This window comes from Atractosteus spatula, chromosome 15 (genome assembly GCF_055471065.1).
Source record: "Atractosteus spatula isolate fAtrSpa1 chromosome 15, fAtrSpa1.hap1, whole genome shotgun sequence".
NCBI classification, from domain to species: domain Eukaryota; kingdom Metazoa; phylum Chordata; class Actinopteri; order Semionotiformes; family Lepisosteidae; genus Atractosteus; species Atractosteus spatula.
Window position 1 is genome coordinate 16,702,784 of NC_142720.1, and position 13,624 is coordinate 16,716,407.

At 36.6% G+C, this 13,624-nt stretch overlaps 1 protein-coding gene across 1 annotated transcript in view; it reads right to left on the minus strand.

Annotated features, from left to right (window-relative positions):
* The window catches only part of epas1b (endothelial PAS domain protein 1b), a 51,003-nt gene extending 42,835 nt beyond the window's left edge, over positions 1-8,168 (minus strand). The window contains exon 1 of the mRNA XM_088933940.1: positions 7,643-8,168. Coding sequence (XP_088790066.1) covers positions 7,643-7,668 — 26 coding nt within the window. The 5' untranslated portion in view covers positions 7,669-8,168. The remainder of the gene's footprint in view (positions 1-7,642) is intronic.
* Between the last annotated feature and the right edge of the window lie 5,456 nt (positions 8,169-13,624).

A 13,624-nucleotide genomic window follows, 5' to 3' on the forward strand; every position in this document is an offset into this window, starting at 1 on the left:
AAGCAGAAGGATTCCCTGTTCCTTTACAAAGTCCACTCACAGAGCTGTCTCCTGATGCTGGGACCAGTTATGCTATCAGTTTGTAAACACATATTTCAGACGAAGGGTTTATCAGATGAACAGAGCATTGCCAGGAGTCAAATGGAGGCAACATGCACTTCTCCACGTAAACAGTTTCCATGGCAATATCCGGTATTATTTGACGGCTATCTAGTGACTACCACAAAAGCAGAAAAATAACCAAAGACCAAACTCTAAAAGAAAAAACAACAAGCGAGACATGTCAGAAATTTTATAAGCCTCCTGTATGAGGCTTACGGTTAACAGCCATCATTACAAGATGAAAGAGCAAATGCTAAATGCTGTGAAACAAAATGTGATAACATAGGAATACAAAGCTATAAATTAATTTTCTGCATTGCAGCAGCATTCTTTAAAGAAAATGTTTAAAACCTCTCTTTTAGTCAAAGCTATTTGAAGTCTGGGTTCTTGTTATTTTTTAATGAGGGTTTTTTTTAATGACAGCAACACAAGCTTACTTCTGCTGAGCATCAAAAGACCAGAACAAAACAGTAATAAAAATGTATTTCAAATACAAATAAGGCACAGAAATGAGAATATTAATGAAGAGGCACAGCGTACAAAACAGGGTTTCAGGAGTGATGTATTAACTCAGCAAGAGAAGCTGAATGTTCCTTGCGTCTCCACTTTGCATCTTCTCTTCTGCTTTCCAAGTTACAGCTGGAGGGGAACTAATGTGCTCATATCATATTGAAAACGGCCTCAGAGCAACCTCGCACATGTGTGACACAGACAGGGGCAGAGGCAAGAAGCTCTTCATTAGTACCCCTCATACAGAGCCCAGCAGTAGAGGCCTTGTCTTTCCAGCTCCTGCCTCCATTAATCACTGTGATCCAGCCTCTTAAAATGTTTATTTGAGTTTCACATTTCACGCTACAGGGCTGCTAAGAGAACATTTGCCAGTGCACAAGCATTTCACTCCAGTAAAAATTCTGAGATGCACCTGTTGCCATAGTCTACAATACCTATGAAAACCTAAAAAGAAAAGATATATTTAGGTGTCATGTGGTTGTTAAGAAAACAGCATTTATTAAGTTATACCCCAAACATCAGCCCTTTAGCAATTCTTGTCCTTGAGTGCCCTTCAATCTGCCTAAATGAAAGATGTCCACCAACGTTAGGAGCACTCCTGTCATGAGCTTGGCAAGCAGTTTACTCAGTCTTATCAATTTTTTTGTGAGCACCGTGCTGCAGTACGGCTCTGATTGCAGACATTGGCACAGCCAAAATGAAAGAGGCTCCTGCAAGAATAACCTGTGAAAAGAGTTGTGTGCAGTAGCGAGTCAGCTTTGTGGTTGGTAGTATTGTCCTTTTAATCTGTACAGAGAATCTTTTTATTTAACTGTATGTTTGAAACCCTACTCTATATTTATTATTATTATATCCTTGAGAATCGCAGGAGAATCAATGAACTACAATGCCTAGAGTGTACCCGTAGCGCGTATATTTTAATTTAACTGGGAGAAACACAAACACAGAAAATGTTTCCAATCAAAACTAAAACAAAGGCTTTGTTAGCTGTTGGCTGTAGCTCAGAATGCGAACCTGCATCATGTTCTTCTTGCTGTGCACAGTAACTAGCAGAGTGTCACTAGGTTGCGAGTGAGTTCAAAGAGTCATCATGGCTCTCAAGCACAAGCAATCAGGACAAACTTTACATTATGCAAGAGTGAACTCAAGGAAGCATTATGCAAGTCCGCAGGAAATGTTAGGAGACAGCGTTCTGGGTAGGCCTGGCCTGGAATCTGTGTGAACTCAAGGCAAGCACCTTGGGAATAGTAGCCACTTGGGCCAAGTTAAACAGACCACTGACAGGGGACAGCACTCCTTAACTCATGAGTTAACAAACTCTAAATATATATATATACACATCACATAACTGTACTGTATTGTCACATACTGTGGACAAATCAGAGAAAAACAATGTTTGCAATAAAGCTCATGAGCAACAGCTGACAGAACATGCTGAAGGTGCCACTGGTTTATGGCATAAAAACAGTGCCAGGTTGCTCAAGAAGGTTCTTCAAGGAAGAAAGGATAGGGGCAGAGGAATAAAAAACTTCATTCAATACAACTCCACACTTCATTCAGACAGTCACCACCTAAACTCTGTCCTTATGTAATTGTCATAAACAGAGCAGAGGAGTTTGAGTTGTTATCTAAATCAGGGACTCAAATACAGTGATTTTATTTAATGACAGATCTAGACAACTATTTTTTTTTATTTTTGTTCATGTAGAGTAAATTGAACACACTTCTGAGTGATACAGGATTGTTTGCCCTTTATTTTTGGTTAGCTTATTATTTCCAAACTTCCATAATTCCCATCACGACATAACTCATTTTGATTTTGGCCCTAAAATATGGCAAAACTCTACTTTGACAGCCAAGGTGCATTTATTCAGTACACCAGCTTTCTACCTGTATGTATTGAAACACACAATGATAAAACAACAGCAGTAGCCAAGATACACAAAATATGTTGTGAAATTTAGGAAAACATTTTATGCAAGTGCCGTGACAAAGGTCACTTAAAGCATTTCTGTTTCTCTGTAAACTCAGAGACAATTAACGCTCTAGTAATCAAACAGTTCCCAATATTACTGGCACAAAGGCAGGTGGCATACTGCCAGATGACACTCTGTAAATGCTGACTGAAATGCTGAATTGACAGTATAGCCTTTTTTCTTCCAAATGAGTGACTTTCTCTAGTAGGAGAAAGCAGGCCAAGCTGAATTGCAAGGTAAAATGTCTGTTGTTTTTTTTAAACAAACTTTAAAATATCATGGTTAACTATAAAAATTACATACAACTATAAAATAAAAACCACACAACTGAACACTGCTTGATTCCTATTTCTGGTACTGGTGGAAGACAAATTCACGTTTGGATTGTATCATTCTGATTTCATTATCCTGTTTTTACAAAGTCCCCTGCAGTTCACCGATATTGAGAGCTTTCTTGTTGCTACAGCCCTTGCAACTCTTCACAGTTCAGTCACACGGCCTACTTTGCATCTACCAAGTACAGAAACAGAGTTTGCGTGAACTTGGCGTTAGTTTTTGTTTTTGCTGCAGTTTTGTTTTCTAAAATGACACGTGATTTTTTATGAAGGAAGAGAGACTTTGACGAGTTCTTTGCTTATGTCTTTACAGCAACGCCACAAAAACGTGACATTATCAGCCGATGTTCAGAAGGGCTCTCACTGACTACAAGTCAAATCCAGATTTTACCTTGCAAAGTTAAAACTAACTATCGCTTATTCTAAGAACAATGATTGCTGTTAAAAGAAAAAAAATAGGTCAAACAGACAAAGACATCACCTTTGAGATGCACACATTCTTAACTCCTAAACAGAGGCTAGATTACCCCTTATTTTGCTTTTTGTTTTTCCTGGATAAGCAAAAGAGCCTAAGGAACCCAAAAATGGATGATCTAGTGTAATCAATAAGACAACATCCAACAATGGAACAGGTTTATTCCACTCTGAAAAGAGAAGGTTACATTTCTGTGGAGCCTTCTTTGGGTGTAAGCACGAAAGCACAGCCAAAACATTGTGTTTTCTTTCTTCTCTTTTCAGCATGGAATAAACCTATTACTTGTTTCTTTGCAGCCTATGCATACTGACACAGCTACCCACCTGAACAACATCCAACAATGTCAACAACAACAAAAACACTGATCAATAAAAGCATAAAAGCATACAGATGGAAATTGAGTGAGACCTGACATCCAGGTTGAAGGCTCCTGGTTGGAGAGTGACCTGTACATCAGTCAGATTCTAACCAAAAGCCCCAATAATTAAAACAGTGGTAGGTCTCTGTCTGGCTCCTAAGCAGGTACCACCCTAATCACTTCTCCACACAAATCAAAGAAAAATGCTGAGTCGGAATTCTCGGCCTGCACTGGGAAGGTCAGGATTTGGGCCTCTCTTCTTATTGAAGATCAAGCCTCAAAGACAGTGCAGGGCAACTAAAACAACTTTGCTTCTTGCCAGACAAAACATTCGTCGAGCTCTTTTTACTGCGGGGAATATGGGACGCTTGCTGTGTCATGCAGCCAATGGTGAATTACTATGAACAAGCCTTTTTCCCACCATGAAGCATGGGGAACTGCTGCTGCTGAGCAAAATTAAATCGAATAAAAAAGGGCGAAAAGTACAGATATCTAAGCAGAGAAATATTTTAACCTAAGAAATGCAGGCGAGTTGAAATCATGTTAACATGATACCTACATTGAAAGATGGAAAATAAAGCATTTGTATAATCTTAATATAATAAATAATTATAATCCTAACAGTACAACTAATAAACTGGTTTAACAATAAAACTTATGAAAATACCTATTTTAATCAGTGCCAAGCCTATTGCATCACCTTAATGGCATTGACAGGAGCTTAGTTCTGACCCACCCAAACTAACACCAGGGTGAACACTTCAGGTCTTCAGAGACCTTCGGATCCTAATCTCGGAGCATCTGATTTATCTCCCTCTAGTGGGAAGGTTACTTGTTAAACAGGTGAAACACATAACCTTGGTAGATTTTCTTCATTGCTGGAGAAAATCTTCAGTTCCAACAACCCAGAACCTGAAAATACCACAGAAGACATCAATATGATAAAACATTTAGATTTCCACCAATTCTCCACTTGGGGAAATAGAAATACCGATCTTTTTTAAGTTCTGAAAAAGACCGTTCAGCTCCCACACTGTATATGACTATGGACAATCCTTGAAATTAATTTGTTTATCTCTGGCCTGCTAACAAAAATAGGATACACCATGAGGCACTACAAAAACTGCAATTTTTTACTTTTACTTTTACTTTTCAACATTTACTTCAGCCATGGAGAGATTTTGCAGTTAAGAAACTTTCAGGTTTATTTAGGTGGGTATGCACATTTTTTCTTGACCATTTTCAGTTTTTTTATTTATCTACATTACATACATTATACATGTTAATAAGCCATTGCCAATCTGATTTTATTGCAGGGTGCAAGTTTATAAAAATTGACCTGCTTGATGTACAGAACTATTACTGAATTACTTATAAAATATGTTTTTCATTTTGTTGAGCTCTGAAATAGTAGCTATTCAAAACTGCCCTGGCTTTTAAATGTAGGTACTGGGTCTAACAATAACAATGAGAGCTAAACTGTTATTTTACTAATTACATTTGGAAACTGCAAAACATGAATATGTCATGTAATGAAAACTAAGGAAGAAATATAAACACAGCTGGATTGCAAGCTTTATACAGGAACAACCGGGTTACCAGTGTACTTAAGAGCTCATGCCTAGGAAGAGAAACAGGAAATGAACTCTAGTATCCCCTAAGCAAATGATAGAAGATATTCTATTCTCATAATGGACTGTACCCTGCAGATATTAGGATTCACAAATATGAAATAAAATGCAATTTAACCACAGAAAAACTAGATGATCTGCCAGCTGTGATGAAATCTGAATCACAGCGCCTGTAACTATTCCTTACTATTGTCAGAATATTAGGATTACATAAACGTGCAGACTACCTTTTGAGGATCCACAATGTATACTGTATTTGTTCACTTCTGAATGGTTATCACAGTACTAGGCCTTAATTGTGCTTGAGAGATCAGAGCAATTACTAAATCATCAAGATCTGGAAGATGCAAGTCCATTTCTTAAAGTCTCAAACAAAGGGTTTGAAGACCGAACCTAGTCTGATAAAAGAAACAAAACTTGTGAGCATGGCGTATCGGTAAACTCACAGAGCCTTGGCCTGTGAGGGAGAAAAGGCTATAGTGAACGATCATTCCTCTCACTTACTCCACTCCCTGGGCCTGTTTCAGTTTGGTAACATGAAACATTTCAAAACTGTATTTCAGACTGATGGAAACAAACAGAAAAAAAACACAAAACATAAATCAAATTGATGACTCAATATGTTCCTGAGTGCAGTATAGATGCTGCCGTCTTTTAGTATGGTATACAAACTGAAGTCAAACTGCGAGCGAATTTATTGTGCTATTACTAGAGCCACTAAGTACACATTTTCCCATTGCACACATTGCAAAATCTTTACATACTTTTTAAAATAGTTGTATTGTACAGTTTTGCTTGTAACAACCTGACGTTGCAGGCTATATATCCAGTCCTAACAAGTTCTAGTTAAAATTTACATAATTTTACTAACAGAAGATTTACAAACTGAAACAGAGGACATTTAATGTGTAAAATGTATGTACAAAGGTGGAAATTAACATTTTGTTCTAATAACCTGTCAAATGCAAAGTACAGAAATTAATACAATAAAATACTTACAGAATTACATAGTATTGTGACTTTACAAATCAATTTCACATAGTTTCCCAGTGTTATGGTCTCCCATACTGTATGCAACTAATGGGAAAGGTCATAAATTGTAAACCTGATAAATTCTTGAAATAAGAACAGCTAAAATACTTAATGTTTTAAAAGATCCCTATCTTATTTATTACACTTATTATTGGATATTTATTTTATTTCACTGGGTATTAGGATGAATACAGTATAAAACTAAAAAGATTTTTCAGAATCACTTCACTTTTGCAGCCGTGAAATTAAAATGATCCGAGACAATTAAATGAATAATACCATCTTCTAAGGGTTAAAAACATGAAAAGGTAACCATGTGCGCAATGATTTATGTTGCTTTACCGCAGATTATATTAAAGTGCCGAGACACACAAATAACTCTGCCATCACATTTTATGACAGAATTGGTAGTCAATGCTTTGCAGCTACCACAGCTCGAAAACAGTGTCCTAATCACCTCACATCGACCTGTCACTGTATTTTACCTCTACGCTTTGTTTTACCTGTTGTTAATTAACCTGCGTATTAACTAGGGCCACAGAACAGCCGCACGGTACCAGAGACTCGAACAGGTCGCCTCTGCTCACACTCCTCCGTGGTATACCAATCAAATCAGAGATCAAAGTTTAGATTTAAAAAAAGAATCCCGTAAACACCAGCAGAGCAAAAAAAAAAAGTTTAACCATTAAACTCTCAATCAATATTACAATATGTATTTTTGTAATGGTAGCATATATCTTCTGGAACTGGTACTGTACTGTATGTCGGACACATTTGGTGTTGAACAAGATCGCAGTATCTGTAACAGGCTGTACCGTGACAAAATGTACAGTATGTACATCATATAATAAATTAAGATGGCATATACTAAATACCGTGCATATCGCAGCTGCACGCCACATACACAAATTTGAAAGAAAAATATTCAGCGCAAATCCTTTCACTTTACATCGCATAAGGTCCAGAGGTCCAGATCATAAGGTATAAACTCATATCATTAAATATGTTTTGCTGCCCTTGTCAGAAGGTTGACAGCAGTTTTTTAAACTTCACTATGTCCTCCCTGCAGCGCAACAAGTCCTATTAACAGCAGCGTCAGTGATCTTGGTTACATCGGTCCTTCACGTTATGTTCATTGCAAGGACATTGTGCTTGCAGTAACACAATCGAAACATTTTTTTTAAAAAAAACACGTTAAATACTGTATGAAAAATGCACCCTACCTCTTTTTTTCTTTTTCAGCAGTCATGGTGGTCGAAATAGCACTGAACACGTCCTTTATCAAATCCCGTGTCCTCCAGAAATTCCAGCAGTGCTTTTGAAAAGTTTTCACAATAGAAAAAAAAAATAATAATGGAAAAAAAAAACTACCGAAAAAAATAGCTGCTAGCTAACGGTAATGATGAAAGCAGAACGTAACTAATAAACACTAGCAATATCCATTTATAATGAAGAGAGACCTTTTGTCATCGGGAGGGGGGCTATACAGTCTCAGAACACTGCCGAGGATTGTACAGCCTCTCTCTTTCTCTAACGAGCAGAAATCTGGAAAGGCTGGTGCTGCGCTGTAAGGTTTCTGTTGTCAGCCCTCTGTCAAAGTTGTTTCGCTGAGTTTTCGCACTGGGAAAGTTCCAGCCCTTGTCCCCCGGCCACTGTTCCCTGCACTCAGCTGGACTGCTGACAGCCAGTTAATGTGCGCGCCGTGATTGGCGAGCACCCAGCCGAGACCCTCCCTCGGCAGACACACACACACACACCGCCTTTGCCGCCGTCTTCCCCGGGCCGTGGGGGCGGGATAGCGCTATAGGTGAGCTCATTTGCTGTCAGCTCTGTGAGGTACGGTACGCTTTTCACTTCAGCCTCGCCGCAGCGAAGAGTTGCGCCTCATCATTCAATTCGCCCACCGGACCGAGCTCGCAGGTGCACCAGGTCACTAATCTTGGTGCTCTGCTTACCTCGCATGCGGGAGTTATCGCCTGCAACCTGGGTTATCTCAGTTTAGCCAAGAGGGGCTGTGTTATGGATGCCAGTTTCTTTTCACTACCTGTAAAACGAGTTTCACTGTTAAACGTGTTGAACCAGATTCTAGAAATACTATTTAAAGAAAAGGACATGGCTGAAGTGTCCAGTCGTTTAAAAAGTCACTATAATTATTTTTTTAAATCGCCTTATTCAATCAGAGGGCAATAAATGCATTTGACTAAATTGTGATTAAGCGAAGACGTAGCAAGGACCAATTCATATCCGAGTGGCAGAACGAAATGGAAAATAAAAAACACTGAAAAACCCACATCGTAGTGTGACATCAACTGTAGTGTCAGAATGCTACATGCAGATCGTGAAAGGTTCAGGGATCCGAGCCCCGGCTTTGTTTCATAACGAAGCGGTTTCTGATATTTTATTTGTAAACACTTTTCAAAATAGTTAAAGTAATTTATATGCTTAACTAGAGCAATTGTTTTATTATTCACATTGTTTTCACAAAATGTTATTTGAAAGTATTTAAACTATAGAGTTATTCCCAAATACATAAGGAATAGTCAAAAACCATTCTAAATGATGTACAGTACTACGTTTTCAAATGATCACTTGATGGTTTAGAAATATAACAAAGGAGTAGCAGAGTAAATAAACATGTTTATTTAAACTTCATAACTCAGATACAGGAATAAATATGACTTTGAAAATGAGTCCTATACTGTATAATATAAATTGTAACCCTCACACTGTATATAAGATTGTATTTCCATTCCAAAATAAAATATCTGGTTGGATGGTAAATATTTTGACTATTGCTCCTAAAACACTTACATTGAATAAAATGATAAGAATTACAAAAGTAAACCAACTGTTGTTCCATAGCATTGATTACTTTCGTGGAGGTTTTGGGTCGCTAGTAATTAGGTCTAACAGGGCAGCAGTGAAGGGTGTCTGAGTTTCTGGGATCCAACAGAGAAGGGGATCTCACTGTCCTGGCAGACATGGAGAAGAGGGTTAGCTGCACTCTTCACTGCAACTACAGTACAAACAGGTGGGCTGACAAGAAAGCAGACAGCTTGTTTTTCTTAGCAGTGGCAGGCCGGGAAAGGTTGTGGCGCTAACTCCTGCTGAAGAAAGGGCAATGACTGTCACTAGCTGCTTTGTGTAGCCTTAAAGCAAAGATCTAGAAGAGCTGCAGGCTTGTAGATTGCTTTAAGACAGGCAATGTACTGTGCAATGAACCTGCTCAGGAAGGTTCTGCATGTCTGATGTTAAGAATGACATAGCTATCAATAACATTGAAAGAATCATAGATGAGGAGAATAGTGGTTTTGGAATGGTCACAGGTTCATAAAGGCATTGGACATCCGTTTTAGTGAGTTTAGAGTCATTGGATATCTCTTTTATCGAGTTTCATGAATACACTGATCTGTGCTAGTTTCTTTTGTTCAGCTCTTAAGATGTAGCGTGTCATCTTGAGATGTGAGTGTCAGAGTACAGTTGTACCTCATCCAGAATGTGAGCCGTGGTGGTCAACTTGTGGGTTTAGGACACCAGGCACCACGCTTGCGCAAGGTGGGAGAGATTTCTGGGATGTTGAGCGCAGGGACTGGCCATCGTAAGACAGGATTCATGATGGTGGAGGAAATCAAGCGATTTCACCACGTCAAAATATTTGTGTTTTCTGGAATATAATTAATTAAGGACTTTGCTGTGTGCAATGCTATTAGGATTAAATATTTTATTTTAAATGTTTTAAAATGTTAAAAAAATAAAACAGAAAAATCCAATATGCAGTTGTTTTTGTATGCAATGGTTTTTATCTTTCCTAACTAGGGCTGTTCATACTGTACATATGCAAGTCACTCTATTAATACAAATGCTTACATAAGAATTCTTCTAAAATAGATTTTCCTTATTCCTTCATTAACAATGGTTAATTGATAAGTATATCGTCTGTAAAGACGATATTTTTCATTGGTAGTATTAAAGGCAATACTACCACTTTGTATATTCGTGACACACCCTTATAATTTGTATTGCAACAGTACCAGAGCAGTAAAGAACAATATCTTCAGTTATTTAGTGACATACTGTATGAAAAGCAAATATTTTATTAAATACGTACCCTCACATTCACTTGAAGAGCTGAAAGTTTTTTTTTCCAAGTTGCCAACAAGATGTTTGCAGTGCTTCCTTTGAATTTATCAGCAGTATTTTCTGGAATGAGGAAAAGTACTGTATTGCAGCTTTAGAGCTTAACTCCTTTATGGAAGAGTAGTAGAGCACCAAACATTATTGGAAGGTATATACAGTATATATATATACACATATTTTTTTTTATTGTGGTTGAGAGCATTTTCTACTAAAAAAAATAAAAACATATTTATTTCAATTATTTCAATACAGGTACAGTATATAAATCATTGTACAGTGTGAAACAGTGAAGGCTCTTAACAATACCATTTTGAGAATTTGTCATACGTCTGCAATCATAATGTTTTAACAATTTTTCATAGATTTCAATTATTTACCTACTGAACAAAAACATGCAAACATTTCAAATAATTGCTCAAATTAAATAAAATTTAAAAAGAGCGGTTTCCAGGCGGAAATTGAGTGGTAAAGGTTTGAATCTTAACATCTTGGGACATACAGTATCATTTAGCTTTCATCATCATTCATTATCATTATCGCATATTTATCAACTATCCACAGATTTGTCCTACAGTAGGTCTTCTGAGAATTAACTTTGACTGCTCATAAACTCTTTAAAAACAACACCAGGTTAGTTATTGCTTTAAGGGCAAAGTTTAGATTCTTATAAATTCAGTGTAATAATTAAGATACTTTATGCTAAAATTCAATGTTTAGTATTCTAGTGTATTTCAACTTCTTTACAAACATTAAGAGATTTTTAAACCATAGTTGTGCTTTTGGATCTGTGTTCAACTAATTATGAACAATATTTACCTTCTGGGATTTTGTATTAAACTAAATTCAATTACTATTTCATTATTCTAAAAATAATTTCTGATTAATGTATATAATTATTTTCAAACACTAGTTACTTTTCACTACTTATATTTGAAATGATATTTTCCCCAGCAAGATAATACAATATTTAATGTGATTAAATAACAACAATAAAATACTTTCGGCATTGGCCATTTTAGTTTTAAACCCACTATAAACAAAAATAGTATGTGTTACACTCAATATGCCCATGGTTAGAAAAATGTTGATTATTGTACAGTTAAATAAGCATAAAGGTTTTCACAATCATTTTTGACCAAAGCAGATGTTAGATGTAATGATTCACTTGAGCACATTGCGTATTTTAACATTTTTTAAACCACGCAATGGTTTCCAGGAATACGGTATATTGTATAAAACAGGGAAAAATATATCTACTTCTGTTTGAAGGTTTGCAATGTTTTATTTATGCAGGCTTTAAAAACTTAAATCACATATGGAAAATACTGTTAAAATTCCTCAGGAAGAACGCGTAAAATAAGACTCCCTTGTATTTTAGGAAATGAGCTGTAGCCAAACATTTTACAATACAGTAAGTTCACGAGCTTTTCATATAATATCATTATCATTGAAGATCAAATCAGCGTTAGGTCACTGAATTTAATTGCATTTATTGACTAGTGAAGGCATTACAGTTATACGAACTCAATTACGATTTCTATCCACAGACTTGATATTTCTGATCAACGGATTAACAACATAATTTTAAAAGACGTCAACATTACATACACATTACTGTACTGTATGTACTTGTACATTGCAGCTAACACAAATGGGTACGATATTTGAAATATGTTTATGTAATTGCCAGGGAGTCGCAAAACTGTCCATGACTAATGTAAAAACATCCATAGAAGATTCATTTTTTTAATAAATCAGGCTAAATTTGTACAGTTGTCGTGTGGGGAGTTCTTAGCTGATAAAAGGGGCGAGAGAAGCTGTACCCTTCTATTCATACGATTAAATGATTCGCAGTTAAAGCCAAGAAAACGGTAATAAGGCTGAATGAAAGCTGAAAATGTGCACATAAACAACACAGATTGCCTTGACATATAATAAAAACATGGGTTTGAAAAATAAACTGTAAAAGTACACAATGGCAAAGGTGAGAATTTCATAATCCAGTATTGAGGACATTTTTAATAGAAATATTCATAGAATCCTACCCATAGACGATGGTCAATCTTTAACGCATAACCTCTGTCATTTTATAAGTATAAGGAATAGGAGTCCGTGGTCACAGTATAGCCATCACATACTGTATGCTAGTTAAGCAAACTTTGCACAGGCCAGTCTGTTGCGCTTTCATTTTATCTGCTACAGTAGCTGTAGCTTGTAGTGCTCAGCTAATTGACAACAGTGCTGCTCTTTGGCTGCTTACTGCTTTTATCTAAAGCAGATGAAACAATTAATGTATGCCAAATAGATTTTCCTGGAAGCCTTGAATTTTATGCTCTCTGCGTGACGCCAAGTTGCGAATCTGGATGACACTCGTTAAATGTGCAACGTTACAGTAAATAGTAAATTTCGCCATTTGTTTTCACTCTGAAAGCACCGAGCTGTTAAGAAACCCGTCAGTCAACAGACCAAATGACTGAACTGGAATGCAACGTTAAAAAAACTTAATATGAGTTTCACAAAATGGGGCTCATCGTTAAAAAAAACCTTTTACAGGAAACATAAGACAACAGTTTTGTTGTAAGATATCCCAAATGGGTAAAACAGTTACCTTTATGATATATTTATTATAAAAATGACGCTGTATTAATCCACAATTGGTCAAAGAGCTTTTAATATCGCACTTGTTAACGCCTGGTAACAGATTAATGGCCACTTTCTGCTGTGCTACGGAAACATTTTGTTATTGTAACAATGGACTAATTAGCCCAATGACATACAGACAACCTTACCTTTCTCTCAGAGTGTTCATATTTCTTACCGCTTTCCTGTAACTGACAGGTTATGACCCTGCATGGAGTGAAAGACTGTAGGACACGAGGAGTCTCCTTCAGAAGAACTTCTATGTAATAGAAGGAGAAAATGTTGAAGCCAAATAAGTTTAAATTATGTGAAATATAATAAAAATGTCATTAATCATAACAATACCTTAACATACAGTACATTAAGATACAGAATGATTACTAAGTCCTAGCTAGTCTTACAGTATATTATCAACAAATTATTAATGT